At 44.0% G+C, this 13,982-nt stretch overlaps 3 protein-coding genes across 3 annotated transcripts; 2 read left to right on the forward strand and 1 right to left on the reverse strand.

Annotated features, from left to right (window-relative positions):
• Positions 1-64: 64 nt before the first annotated feature.
• LOC133929470 (Bowman-Birk type bran trypsin inhibitor-like) lies at positions 65-878 on the forward strand. Its single transcript, XM_062376234.1, has one exon. The coding sequence runs from the start codon at positions 99-101 to the stop codon at positions 642-644; it is 546 nt and encodes a 181-aa protein (XP_062232218.1). The 5' UTR covers positions 65-98; the 3' UTR covers positions 645-878.
• Positions 879-9,721: 8,843 nt separating this feature from the next.
• Positions 9,722-10,454, forward strand: LOC133929471 (Bowman-Birk type bran trypsin inhibitor-like). Its single transcript, XM_062376235.1, has one exon. The coding sequence runs from the start codon at positions 9,754-9,756 to the stop codon at positions 10,279-10,281; it is 528 nt and encodes a 175-aa protein (XP_062232219.1). The 5' UTR covers positions 9,722-9,753; the 3' UTR covers positions 10,282-10,454.
• Positions 10,455-10,628: 174 nt separating this feature from the next.
• Positions 10,629-11,795, reverse strand: LOC133929472 (thaumatin-like protein 1). Its single transcript, XM_062376236.1, has 2 exons — positions 11,399-11,795; positions 10,629-10,748 (listed from the first exon to the last, which is right to left on the reverse strand). The coding sequence occupies exons 1-2, from the start codon at positions 11,788-11,790 to the stop codon at positions 10,709-10,711; spliced, it is 432 nt and encodes a 143-aa protein (XP_062232220.1). The 5' UTR covers positions 11,791-11,795; the 3' UTR covers positions 10,629-10,708.
• Between the last annotated feature and the right edge of the window lie 2,187 nt (positions 11,796-13,982).

A 13,982-nucleotide genomic window follows, 5' to 3' on the forward strand; every position in this document is an offset into this window, starting at 1 on the left:
GGAAGGCACCACGTGTTCTTATCCACAAGTGAAGCCACCATGCGCTTGGCCCATAAATAACGCTTCACACCTACTCGCAGAAACCAAGCAAGCTGACCATGACGATGAAGAGCGGCATGGCCGTGGCTACTTCCATCCTTCTCCTGCTCCTCGCCGGCCTCGCCGCCATCCACGGCGAGGTGGACACCGCCAACAACATCCGTCTCCCCAGCGACGGCAAAGCCGTGGGCCGTCCCGGTAAACCGTGGGGGAAATGCTGCGACAACATCGAGATGTCCCCGCTGCGGATCTTCCCTCCGTTGTACCGTTGCAACGACGAGGTCAAGCAGTGCGACGACGAGTGCATGGAGTGCGTGGAGGCGCCGGGGGATTTTCCTCGGGGCGCCTTCGTCTGCGGCGATTGGTACCAGACGACTGACCCGGGTCCCTTGTGCACGAAGAGGCCGTGGGGGAAATGCTGCGACATGGCCATCTGCACCAAGTCGTTGCCTCCGATCTGCCGCTGCATGGACAAGGTGAAGCAGTGCGCCGCCGCCTGCAAGAAGTGCAAGCGGGTGAAGTCGTCGGAGCCTCCTCGCTACGTCTGCCTCGACCAGTTCAAGGGCGAGCCTGGGCCCCAGTGCACATCCGACACGCGGAACTAGCTACACATGACCTACTCCGTCAATAAAATGCCGTAGCTGATCGTTCGTTCGATCATTCAGCGTTGCTCCATCTCCATCTCCATGCATGCAGCTCGCTCTGTATGTGCATGCCCTGTGCGTATGCATGTTTGTGTCTACCGTACTTTTGTTCAAACTGTTTGTGTTCTCTCGCATGCATGTTTATGTGTTGGGTATGTGATAAATAAAAAGATGAGTAAATTACTCTTTGCACCAGGTAAAGTGTATCTTGTTTCACTTTGCACCAGGTTTAGTATATACTTTCACTTTGCACCGGGTAAAGCGTATATCGAATAAGTTTCATTTTGTACCAGATTGCGTCATAATATCAGAGAGAAATCTTGTAAAATATGATTGAAAGTTATGAGACTTTTTGAATCTAGATCATATTTCACCATGTTTCATTCTGATTTTATGGAATTTCATAATTTTTTTCTATAGGTTTGATGATGTATTCTGGTGTTAGGTGAAGCTTGTTTCAATATACCATGGTGCAAAGTGAAAGTATGTGTTAAACCTAGAGTAAAGTAAAACAAGCTGCGTTTTACCTGGTGCAAAGTGCAATTTACTCATAAAAGGTGGATATCTTTGTATATCAATCTAAGTTGATCAAAGTTATTCACACTTTCATTTAGTCACTACGTACCTTTGTTTTTACCTATGCGTCGCTATCAGGAATTTTGAATCTTGACAGTGAAATTGATAGATATGTCCACTGAAATTCCTGTCTTTAATCGAGTTCAACTACTATAGAAATTGTCTTTACTAATAGTTTTAGAACCTCTGTCACTACCGATTTTAGAATAGTAAACAAGTGACAGTGAAATCTCTTCTAGAAATTAAAAAAAAAACATGAGCCGGCTCGATCGATTCGCAACAAGAAAACATGGTGACTTGAAGGCCACCACCACAGCACAATGCGCGCCATCCTGAAGCAATCATCGACAACTCAGCCGAAGCCTAGGCACCTTCGGTCCCGCCATAGGTCGCTGCGGCGTTAGGCTCAACCTCGGCCTCGGCAGCGGTGAAGGGGAGGTGTAACGCATGGGGCAACACGACGTCCCCCCTCCTACCACGCACATGCCCCTGCCCATGCGCTCCTCGCCGCCTGTGCCGCGGCCAGAGGCAGAGAGGAAGCCGCTGCCACAACCGGATCCAGGAGGAGCCCAAGGCCGAGTCATCATGGGTGGTCGAGCGAAGGGAGCCTGAGGCCATTTATCGTGGGTGGCCGAGTGGAAGGAGCCCGCGCCTTCTCCTCCTCCTCTGCCACCAGCGCGTGAGATCTAGGACGAGCCTGAGGCCAAGTCGTCGTGGGCGGCCGAGCGGAGAGAGAGATAGGGTCAAGGAGGCTCATAGGGTGGTGGCGACTTCTTAAATAGAGGCAAAGAGTTAGGGTGGAGGAGGTCAGCAGGGTAGACAAGGTCATCGTGGTCTAGCCGACGGGGTAGAGAGGGGTATGTATCTTGGGTGGGGAGAGAAGAAGACGGAGAGGGGGTGCTTAGAAAAACGAGGGAGAGTATGTGAGGAGGAGAAAGCCGGGAGAGAGAAAAATCTAAAGCTGGACTCGAGGCACCGAGCCAAAATTAAATTGCATAAACATTTGGGTCCTGCCAGCGTACTAAGTAAAGGGGTACCTTGACTAAACGGATCCCACAAAGGGTGTAAGAAACCAGAGGAACGTACTTTCAAAAAACTGATCATTCTGGCGATCAGGATAGGATTACTGCGGCCAAGACAAGACCTCCCGTGACCAGCCCCACTCGTCGCGGGGCCAGATTTGATACACCCATCCGAGGCGCCTTTGCTGGAATACGTTCAAATGCATTTCGTCACCAGGCGCCAGCTCCGATGGATAAAGTCATGGGTGGTACAAGGGAGGTAGTATTGTCCCATCTCGTAGCGATAAAAGGCTACGAGATGAGGCTTCGCAGGCCGGCGCAGCGTTGGGTGGCAGGTGTGACATTATTAGGAACGGCGTGGAGATGCAAGTGGACGGGGACGGTGCAAAAGGGCATCGATCCATCTCATCGCATTAAATGCTGCGAAAGAGGACTCTTAGGCCTGGTCACGACGGCGCACGGCGGCACGACATATGATGCCAGCTAGACAGGTGGGCATGCCTGGTCCTCCATAATGATGATTTTAGCTAGATATTAGAACGGACAGAGGCCATGTTGTAGGGCTCACATGTAAGGCCTCCTCTATCCCTACTATATAAAGGGATGGGGACCCTATTCAAGAAGGGGAAGGCTCCGGGCAACCAGCTAAAACATCATTTGTAACCAATTAAGATCTACAATAACATAAACACAGGACATATTGTTGTTATCCTCCGGGACATACGAACCTGTACAACCCCTTGTATCTCCGAACCCATCGCCTACATATAGACACGCCCAGTCTCTGAAACACGATTCACGCACCCACTATTCAGCACACCTTAGAATCACTGTCAGGGATTTACCCTCGACAGGTCCGTGCACAGCTTCACCGTCGGTTGGTATATTAGACCGGCAGTGATACTTTCATCACTATCGGTTCCTATTACAGACCGGTAGTAATAATTATTTTCACTACCTCTTCACACCCATATAAAACTTCTTCACTGCTGGATTTTATTATGAACCAATAATAATATTCTATCACTATTAATAATAAACCGATGCATAAGATATATTCTGTAATAGCGTTCAATTCTATGCTCCCTGATTCTTGAAAGATATGACGCGTTCGCAATTAAGGAACCAGCATTGCATGGACTCGACGGCGTGCACCACGCCGATGCAGCCAAATTAACATTCATTTGTGGCTTTCCCAGCTGCTTCCCTCGGACACGTGTTATCACGTATCTCAATTAGCTGGACGGATCATGTGGTGGATATTAATTAATGGAAAGTGATGGTTGCATGGATAATAAAGGTGTCTAAATGAGTCGTGTCTACTGAGTCAGCTCAAGGCATGACACTGTAGACATGGTTTAAGTACGATTTGGTCCGAGCCTAAACGGGCCGGACCGGCATGGTACGAGGTCTCGAGTCATGCCTGGGCCAAGCGCGCGGTACGACAGGTCGGCACGGTCTGGCCCGGACGTTTTAGGTCGGCACGGGCACGACCCAGCCCGGACAAGCACGAGCACGGCACGACTCGAGCACATGGAGGCATGATTGTCTCGGCACGACACGGTTCGACGCACCCGCTTGGCAGGAGGCGGCAGGGCTAGCCCCGCATAGCACGGCTTAGTCGACATGCTCCGGCGGGTGAGCCACAGCGCAGCGGGCACACCTGGGCTGGCTGTAGCCGTTGCGCGTGGGCCCGGCACACGGGGCACACAAGTTTCAAGTGTTAAACGGGTCATGAATGACCCATTTAACTCGTTAACACAATATTTTTTAATTTTGTAACCGTTTGGTGACCGTTTGAACTTCAAAAATTTCAAAAAAAATTGTAAAAATTATCATTTTCACCTATAAATAGAGGATCAATATGCACTTACATTCCACACCAGCAACACCATTTGCTCTCTTGACTCTTATTTTCTTCTCTCATTCTTGTCTCAAAGTTCTTGAGAATTAGTGATAATTTGGTAAAATTAGTTTGAATTGTTGCCAAAAATCCGAGCAATTCCAAAACCGTTATCATGTTGTCTTGAAGTTGAAGAAATCTTAGTGATTTTTTTGCATCGTTGTTCATTCTTATTTTATTATTTGATTATTTCTAACTTTGAATATTTGTATTTTTTTAAGTGTCATTCAATATTGATCATGTATGCCGGTGCTCATGATCATAATACATCCATCGATCATAAATTTTTTCTCCAAGGACTCACAGGGGAGTACGGCTCCTTTGATACCAGTGTTACAGGTAATGATAGACCCGACGGTGAACCTCCGGTTGGTTCGCATGCAGGTGATGCAGTAACACCTCCATCGTCAGGCTCTACAGGTGCACACGTATCAGCAAGCACTGGCTCTAAAAGATCAAGAGTTGTTACTTCCGAAGTTTGGCAAGACTTTGAAAGGTTCTAAAGAGAGGAAGATGAGGTAAGTGTCAGTACTAGGTGTTATATTTGCAAATATGAATTGTCTGTAAAGCCTTCTGGTGGAACGGGACATTTGAAGAGGCACGGCACAACTTGCAAGCGAAAGAGTGGAGTAGTTATGAAGCAGATGGTGCTGCAGTACAACCCGACGGCTCTGTTCGTCATTGGGAGTAATTCTCTGCCAATGCTCGAAAAGAGTTACGCCGCTTCATTGCAAGAGCAGATCTATCACTCAACATCGGTAAGTCTTCTGCATTTGAAGATTACATTAAGCAAGCTCATAATCCTATATTCACACATGTTTCTAGACTGACAACTAGTAGGGATATATTAAAATACTACAATGCGTGTCGTAGCAAGTTTACAGAAATATTGCAAACATGTACATTTTCGGTTGCTTTGACCTCGGACATATAGGCAGGTGGGTCTAAAGAGGATTATCTTAGTGTTGTTGCTCATTTTGTTAATAATGATTGGGAATTAGAAAACAGAATAATAGGTTTCGGGTTGATTGACAACGTGTATACCGGTGAAAATATTACTGAAAATATATCTCAAGTAGTTGAAGACTTCGATCTCACAAATAAAATATTTTCTATCACTTCAGATAGTGCCGGTGCAAATTCTAGAGCTATGGATACTTTTACTCTGTTATTTAGTATATATGCTGAATCTTTCTTGTTACATCAGCGATGTGCTTGTCATATTATAAATTCTTATAGTAAAATCTGGTTTTAAGAGGTTGTCACGATACCTAGACGATTTTCGTAGTATAATATCTTTTGTAAACTCTCCTAACCAATAAATTACAGCATATAAGTAGTACTACGTTGTAATTGGCGTGTGTCCGCGTAAGTTTTGTGGACATACCAGTAAGATGGAACACTACTTTCTTGATGCTTAAAAATATTATACCATATAAGAGTACATTTAGTGTGTTTATTCACACACACTATCATCAGTATGGGGTCAAACTTTACTCATGGATACGCATTGATATGTTGCCAAAAGTATACTATAATTTCTTGAATTTTTTTATGATTCAACTGTGAGTTTATCAGGAGTTTATTATTTAACATCTTGTTTAGTAGCGCATAATATTGTTGAAATTGCTACTCATTTAAACATGTATGAAAATGATAATCTTCTAAGAGATTATGTAGTTCCTATGAAATCTAAATTTTTAAAATATTAGAAAGAAATTCCTTTGTTGTATGAATTTGTCTTTATTTTAGATCCTAAGCTAAAATAGCATGTTCTATAGAATTCTCACAATTCTAGATGATACTTTTGGTCATGATTATTCTACTTATTATACTAATGTTCATTCTAAGTTATTATATATTTATAGTAAATATGAAATAAAGTATGTCGGAGTTTGCCTGCAACGACCTCCGCTAGCACGTACAACAAGTGAGAAGACGTTAACGTGGGGAAAAATATTTGGTGCAGGTTCTTCATCAAGAAGTTTAGATTGTTCGTCATGATCGTTTACGACTATGAGCGCTGGAATTCCAACATTCGAAGGGGAGCTAACCATCTTCATCGACAACAATGTTATTAGCCATGAATAAAAAAATTTCAACATACTGTAATATTGGCATGAACACAAGACAAATTATTCAGTGCTTTCATTGTTAGCACGAGATTTATTAACGGTTCCCGTATCTATAGTTTCTTGTAAGGCTGCATTCAGTCCTACTGGAAGGATAATCGAAGAGAGAAGAACAAATCTCATAAGTAAGATGGTGGAAATACTTACTATAGTAAAAGGCTGGAAACAAGCTGAAACACGAATGCAACACACTACAGAGAATACTGAGCTTCAAGCTTCATTCAAAAATTTATATCTAGATGTTGATGAGAACGTGTAATTTCTAATTTTTTTAAAGCTAGTTTGTACTTTTTTTTCTTTACTAGAAAGATTTTTGATAAGGTAATCTATCAATAAAGCTTATTTTTAGGATTAATTATGTCTTCCTATTATTTCTAAATTTTTTTATATTTTTATTTTTTCGAAAGCGACCCGCACATGCCACCCACCTCACATCTTAGCATATAAATAGCTACTTATACATCCATGCCAAACTCCAAAACCACTTACCCACTTCAACAAATCAATTTTATATTTCCAATTTCCCATTCATGGATAAAGACGTTAAAAACTCGCTTATATGGTCATAGATATGGCAATATTTTAAGAAGATCTTTAGAGAAATTAACGAAGAACAAGTAAAATTTACTAATCATATATGCAATAATTTATTAAGTGCTAGGTCTACAAATAGAATAGAGCATTTGAGGAAGTATATTAAATACTGCAAGCAAAATTATAGGTATCTAATGAAAACATGTATTTTTTCGAACCATAGCAATAGATGGTACTCTTTTTTCTTCTATTAGAAATTTTTTAACGAGATAACCATTCAATAAAATTCATTTTATTTATTTTCTATATTTTTTTAGTTTTAAAATTTTGTAATTATTATTTTTAATTTTTTTTCTTATTTTTAAAGTGTTGTTGGCTCTGCGTGCTCAGCCGTGCACAGGGCGACCGTGGTTCTATCGTGCCCGCCGGCCCACCGATGTGCAGTCAGGTCAACAGGACGCCCCTACACTGTGCCTCCGCCGGGCCACCCGTGCTTCTGGGTTGGCTATGTCGCCGGGTCGTAATCATGGCCAGACCAATTCGACACGTTACGGTGGATGACAAGATCGTGCCATGAACTAAAAGAGCAGCACGTGTACCGATATAACACGGTTCATAACAGTAGCTAGACTGATTGAGCTAAGCCGTAGCCAGACCGGGTCTAGATGGACTAACGCTGGGTTGGTCAAAAGGTCCATTTGGGCATCTCTGATGGGTAAGCATGCTGCGTGGACAAAAATCTGTCTCGTATACATCCAAATCTCTCTAGTCCCGATACACTGGCACCACCACGTGATGAGAAATCAGAATCACGACATTAGGTGTACTCTTATCTAGCTCTCTCAATTTCTCAAACCAGAAGGAAACATATGCTTGCATAATTGCACGCATATAAGCAGCACATGCTTGTACGGTAGCATACGTATATATTATTAGCGCTTTGTTGGCTAATTCCTCTCTGCATGTGTGGCCATGGAAGTCACCACGTGTTCTTATCCACAAGTCAAGCCACCATGTGCTTGGCCCATAAATGACGCTTCACACCTACTCGCGCAAACCAAGCAAGCTGGCCCATGAAAACTCACTATATGATTTAAAATAGTTGGAAAGAATATAATATAATAGATTAAAAAAGTTTATTTTATAAAAAAATATCATCTTCGTCTTAAATAGATATCATTTTAGAAATTTAATTTTGTTTTTAAATAGATATCATTTTATATTTTTAATATGGTGTTTTACTAAAGTGTTATATTAAAGTTTATTGGAAAGTGGAGTTTCAATTCAATGAGTGTGCTGGATTAATGACTTACGTACTGTTGATTTAATATGAGAGAAATCGAAAGGGGTAAACATGTCATATATTACGACATCTAAAAGAAAATAGAGGCAATATACTCTAACAATAATGATTTTACATATGTTTAGATAAAGAAATCCTCAACGAGATTTTGCATCATCTCTGTATATGTCTATGAGCTTAATATCATTGAAAATACAGCAGATATAAACAAAGCACGCAATCATCTAAACACAGAATTTAAAATGAAGAATTTGGCTAAAATCAAATTTTACTTAGATATACAACTCAAACATCTTCATTAGGTATCCTAGTACATCAAGCTGCATATGCATAGAAAATATTGAAAAAATTCAATATGGATAAATCATATCTATCCAAGACTCTCATGTTAGTTCGATATGTTGATATGGAAAAAACTCTATTTAGATCACGGGATGAAAGAGAATAGATACTGAGACATAAGGTTCATTTTCTCAATATTATTGAAGCACTTATATATCTTGTAAATTACACTAAGTCTGATATCGTATTTGTAGTGAATTTATTAGTTAAATATAGCACTACTTCAACTAAAAGTCATTGGACAATAGTCAAAATTATCTTTCGATATCTCTAAGACATCATAGATATTGGTATTTTCTTTAAAAAAATTAAAATATAAATATTATTGGATACACTAACGTTGTCTATCTACCCGATCCCCACAATACCATGTCAGAAACATGTTTCATGTTCTTACATGGTAAAATAGTCATTTCATTAAAGTCTTCAAAACAGACTCTAGTGACTACATCTATAAATCATTCTAAAATAATTGCTTTATATAAGATAATGCTTAGTCGGAGAGGGGTGGAATGGAATGATTCCATTCGTATATTTGAGTATGAGATGATTCTACTCATATATAGATGTTTGTTTGTTAAGTGGTATGGAATGAGTCCATTTTAGTACATCGAGTTCACCATCAGTATCACGTTCGAAATAAGACGGCTACGTTTCACCTTTTTTGAACGACTTTAATCCAAATCTTTAAAGACTATTCACTGATTCTGAACCATTGGTCCCCAACGGAAAACCAATTAACCCAGGGGCTTTCACGTAAAATCTCACTCCTCCACTTGTCCCGCCTAGATCATGGCCGCGGAGTCCCGAACCGACGGTCACAATTGGTCCCGCACCTGGATGCTAGCGATCCAATCTGAGCTGCTACGTGGGTGGTGACCGTACGTGGATCCAGCACCGACGCTTTCACAATTAATAAGGAACCACCATGCATGGACTCGACGGCGTGCACCACGCCGATGCAGCGGCCAAATTCAGTGGACGGATCACGTGGTGGAATTAAATAATGGAAAGCCTCTGTCATCCACGTACGTAATGATAAACAAGAAAGGAACACAAATTTGTCTTGACGTTGAACTACCGTTCTCATGGACCAAAGAAATTAACTACTGTATCATACGTATATATTATTCGCGCTTTGTTGGCTAATTCCTCTCTGCATGTGTAGCCATGGAAGTCACCACGTGTTCTTATCCACCATGTGCTTGGCCCATAAATAACGCTTCACACCTACTCGCAGAAACCAAGCAAGCTGACCATGGCCATGGCTACTTCCATCCTTCTCTTCCTCCTCGCCGGCCTCGCCGCCGCCCACGGCGAGGTGGACACAGCCAACAACATCCGTCTCCCCAGCGACGGCAAAACCGTGGGCCGTCCCGGTAAACCGTGGGGGAAATGTTGCGACAACATCGAGATGTCCCCGCTGCGGATTTTCCCTCCGTTGTACCGTTGCAACGACGAGGTCAAGCAGTGCAACGACGAGTGCAAGGAGTGCGTGGAGGCGCCGGGGGCTTTCCCTCGTGGCGCCTTCGTCTGCGGCGACTGGTACCAGACGACTAACCCGGGCCCCTTGTGCACGGAGAGGCCGTGGGGGAAATGCTGCGACAAGGCCGTCTGTTTCGAGTCGTTGCCTCCGATCTGCCGCTGCATGGACAAGGTGAAGCAATGCGCCGCCGCCTGCAAGAAGTGCAAGCGGGTGAAGTCGTCGGAGCCTCCTCGCTACGTCTGCCTCGACCAGTTCAAGGGCGAGCCTGGGCCCCAGTGCACACCCCACACGTGGAACTAGCTTCATCTGACCTACTCCGTCAATAAAACGCTGTAGCTGATCGTTCGTTCGATCGTTCAGCGTTGCTCTGCATGTGCATGTTTTTAATTTACCCCGTGCTTCTGCAGCATGTTCGTGTCTACCTTTTTTCAAACTGTCTGTGTTCTCTCGTGACCAAAGGGTACATTCATGCATGTTGTGTGTGTGATAAATAAAAGATGGATAGCTTTGTATATCAATGAAAACCTAGCTGAACATCGCATATACATACCTTGAAATCCGCCCTCCAATTCATACCTCACGAAAGCAGACACTTGATCCTGTCGCATGCTCATATACATGCACACCAATCTAAACGACAACAAACAACAACCTATTTTGCACCTAATCGTTCCACAAAGTTGTAAAAAAAAATGGCAAAAGAAACTCTGAATATATACAAATTGCATTACCTGAAAGTCTGTATTTTGCCAGATTCTTCTCCCATCCTGAAATTTGACAGATGATGATCAAGAACATGTGATGGTATAGAAATAACCTCCGTCCAGATTCTGTGGTTGTCAAAGTGCAGATAAAGCCTCAAAATTCTTATCAAGTAGAACTGTCAAGACTGTCACCGATCATTCGACGCGCAAATGCACAGGATCTGCATTACTTTAGCCAGCTTACCTCTGCAGGGATTCTTATCCCCACTGCAGACGACATGTATCCCCACTGCAGACGCCATGCATCTTGCTCAAACTTTCAGAAAAACAAAGGAGCTCATGCATCACGATTCACGACACAGTATAAGATTAGATCTCATGCTATTCTCGTTTGAATTCAAAGCAGTGCATCTGGACTCCACATTGATCGGGGCCCAAAAAAATTATGCACGGCGAAGAATGTCACTCGAATAGCAAGGTTTCTCCTCCCTATTGCTTGAACCCCCTTTTGATCCCCATATTAAATTTGGATCACTCCTACCGAATAGCAACGGAGAAAAGATTGCTTCTTTTCTTAGCTTAACTCTATCACCTCCTTCGCCAACTCCCCCAATTCATGTTCCACATAAAAATCTCAAAATTTTGATCGAAATCGCAAGGGAATTGATCTACTACGATTGCATCAAAGTCTCGGCAAGGTAGAGAGGTGTTACCTGGATGGAGTGGATCGCGGGCAGAAGGTGATGGCGTAGTCGGTGTGGTTGCAGGTGAAGGTGGAGGTGGCGTCGTCGTAGGCGTAGCTGTAGGACTTGGGGCACGCCGACTTGAAGAGCTGCGAGTACTGTGAGGGGTGGCAGGTGTTGGGGTTGCTGTAGGCGCCGTTGCAGCAATACTCAGGGCGGCCGAAGGCCTCAGAGGCGCTGCGGCAAGCGCGGCCGTCGCTGGCGCGAAGCTCGGAGGGGCAGCGCTCGTTGAGGTCGACGAGGCAGCCGGGCGCGGCCGCCTGCACGAGCATGGGCAGGTTGTATCCGTCGACGAGGTTGACGTGGTAGAAGTCCTTGCCGCCGGCGCCGTCGAAGGTGAACTCTGCGAGCGTGGCTGGCATAGCAGATCGCCCCCCAGCGAGGGAGAAATTTCAGTATTTGCCACCCAATTCGCGTGCCTCTCTGGAATTGCCATCTAATTCGCGTGCCTTTCAGAATATAACACCGAACACGCGAATTTCTTCAGAATACGACATCCGCGCCAACACCTTTAGCGCGGAGGTGCCCTTTTCGCAATTTCGTACCATTATGCCCCTAAGTACTGTTCATTGTCAGCGCCAATGCCGTTGGCGCGGAGGTTTAGCAGTCCAGCGCCAGCAATACAGAGTCCTAGTGGGTCAGCACCAATGCCGTTGGCGCGGAGGTTTAGCAGTCTAGCGCCAGCAATACAGAGTCCTAGTGGGTCAGCACCAATGCCGTTGGCGCGGAGGTTTAGCAGTCCAGCGCCAGCAATACAGAGAGTATGATGCTGGTGCTAGGAGTAGTGGGTCCGCGCCAATGCCGTTGGCGCGGAGGTTTAGCAGTCCAGCGCCAGCAATACAGAGAGTATGCTGCTGGCGCTAGGAGTAGTGGGTCAGCGCCAAAGACTTTGGCGCGTAAAGTACATTTCTCCACGCCATAGTATTTGGCGCTAACAATGAACAGTACTTAGGGGCATAATGGTACGAAATTGCGAAAAGGGCACCTCCGCGCCAAAGGTGTTGACGCGGATGTCGTATTCTGAAGAAATTCGCGTATCCGGTGTTATATTCTGAAAGGCACGCGAATTGGATGACAATTTCAGAGAGGCACGCGAATTGGGTGGCAAATACTGAAATTTCTCCCAGCGAGGCTAGCACAGCAGCGCAGCCATCGCTGCATCGCTCCGGCCCAACTAACATGGGCCGCACGTTCACGGCAATCCCGTCCCGGGTCAAACATATATGGGCCGCACGTCAGTGACAATCCCGTTCCGGCCCAACTTATATGGGCCGCGCGTCAGTCCCAATACCGTTACGGGCCAAACTTATATAGGCCACACGTCAGTGGCGATCCCGTTCCGGCCCAACTCATATGGGCCCGCACGCCCGCACGTCAGTGACAATACCGTTCCGGGCCAATTTATATGGGCCCGCACGGTCGTCACAATACCGTTCCGGCCCATTTTATATGGGCCTAACGTCGGTGGCAATCCCGTTCTGTGCTAAGAAGGCGCGGCCTTGTGGGCTGTTGAGTATACTTTCAGAGCTTCACGCTAGTGTGCCACATGAGCAAAAACACATTGATCTGGGAGATTTGAATCTTGAATGACATACTTAGCAAGTTTAGGGATTCAGATCTACAGTTAATAGTTTAGGGGTCTAGATGGCATGCCAAAACAAATTTAAGGGCTGCTAGTGCACTTTACTCAACTGAAATAAATGAGTGCTCTTGGCAAGCCACCACAATGCCAATCGGGACCTGCTTAAACCTTGCTTGTCTACAGGTGCAGAGATCAAGTAGCTTATTCTTTAAGAGTCCTTACAGAGGCCTTGTTTTTTTCTCTCTCTTAAGCACCGTGTTTCATATAATAATTTGCTATCCTTCACCTCTACTTCTATTCTGAACTAGAGTTCCAGTATTGGTTGGACTATTGGTGGATTTGTCTGCCCTCCATCTAATTAATACTAAGACCTGATTGCTTGCTTGCTTGTCTCCAGGTGCTATAGAGCAAATACCCGATTCTTGCAACCTTCTTAACAATGAATCGTCAGAAGGTTTGTTTCAGTTATGAAGTTTTGGGTAGCTAATGGTCTGTAAAGTTATCTATCGTTTTGTTTACTTATAATTTTTCTTTTGTAACTAATTGCCATCTATGGGCTGTTTGGGTGATTTTGTCTGCCACCGGTTGCATCTAATCAAGGTGATGCCACTCGTGAAGTTCGTTCTGAAGGTAGTGTAAAATCATTCTTTTAGGTTCACACTGTTCAATTGGAGTGGCCTGTCAAAAATCTGTCTACTGTAACATAGGGGATATATCTAGTTCTAACTGCTAACACTTAGTAAGTGCTATCATGCCTATCATTTTGATTTATATATTGTTGATTCAACTCAAAAAGTTCTCAAAAACAGTGAAACCAGCCAGAGATACGTTCTACATGGATATGAAAATTTAAATCAGAACTGATTGACACTAAGATAAATAAATGATACATTCTACATGGATGGTGGATTATATGGAGCAACAGGTACTCTGAAACTAATCTAGCACCCTAATCGTAGACTAGATGAGAGA

The sequence above is a fragment of the Phragmites australis genome, chromosome 9, assembly GCF_958298935.1.
Source record: "Phragmites australis chromosome 9, lpPhrAust1.1, whole genome shotgun sequence".
Classification (NCBI taxonomy): Eukaryota; Viridiplantae; Streptophyta; class Magnoliopsida; order Poales; family Poaceae; genus Phragmites; species Phragmites australis.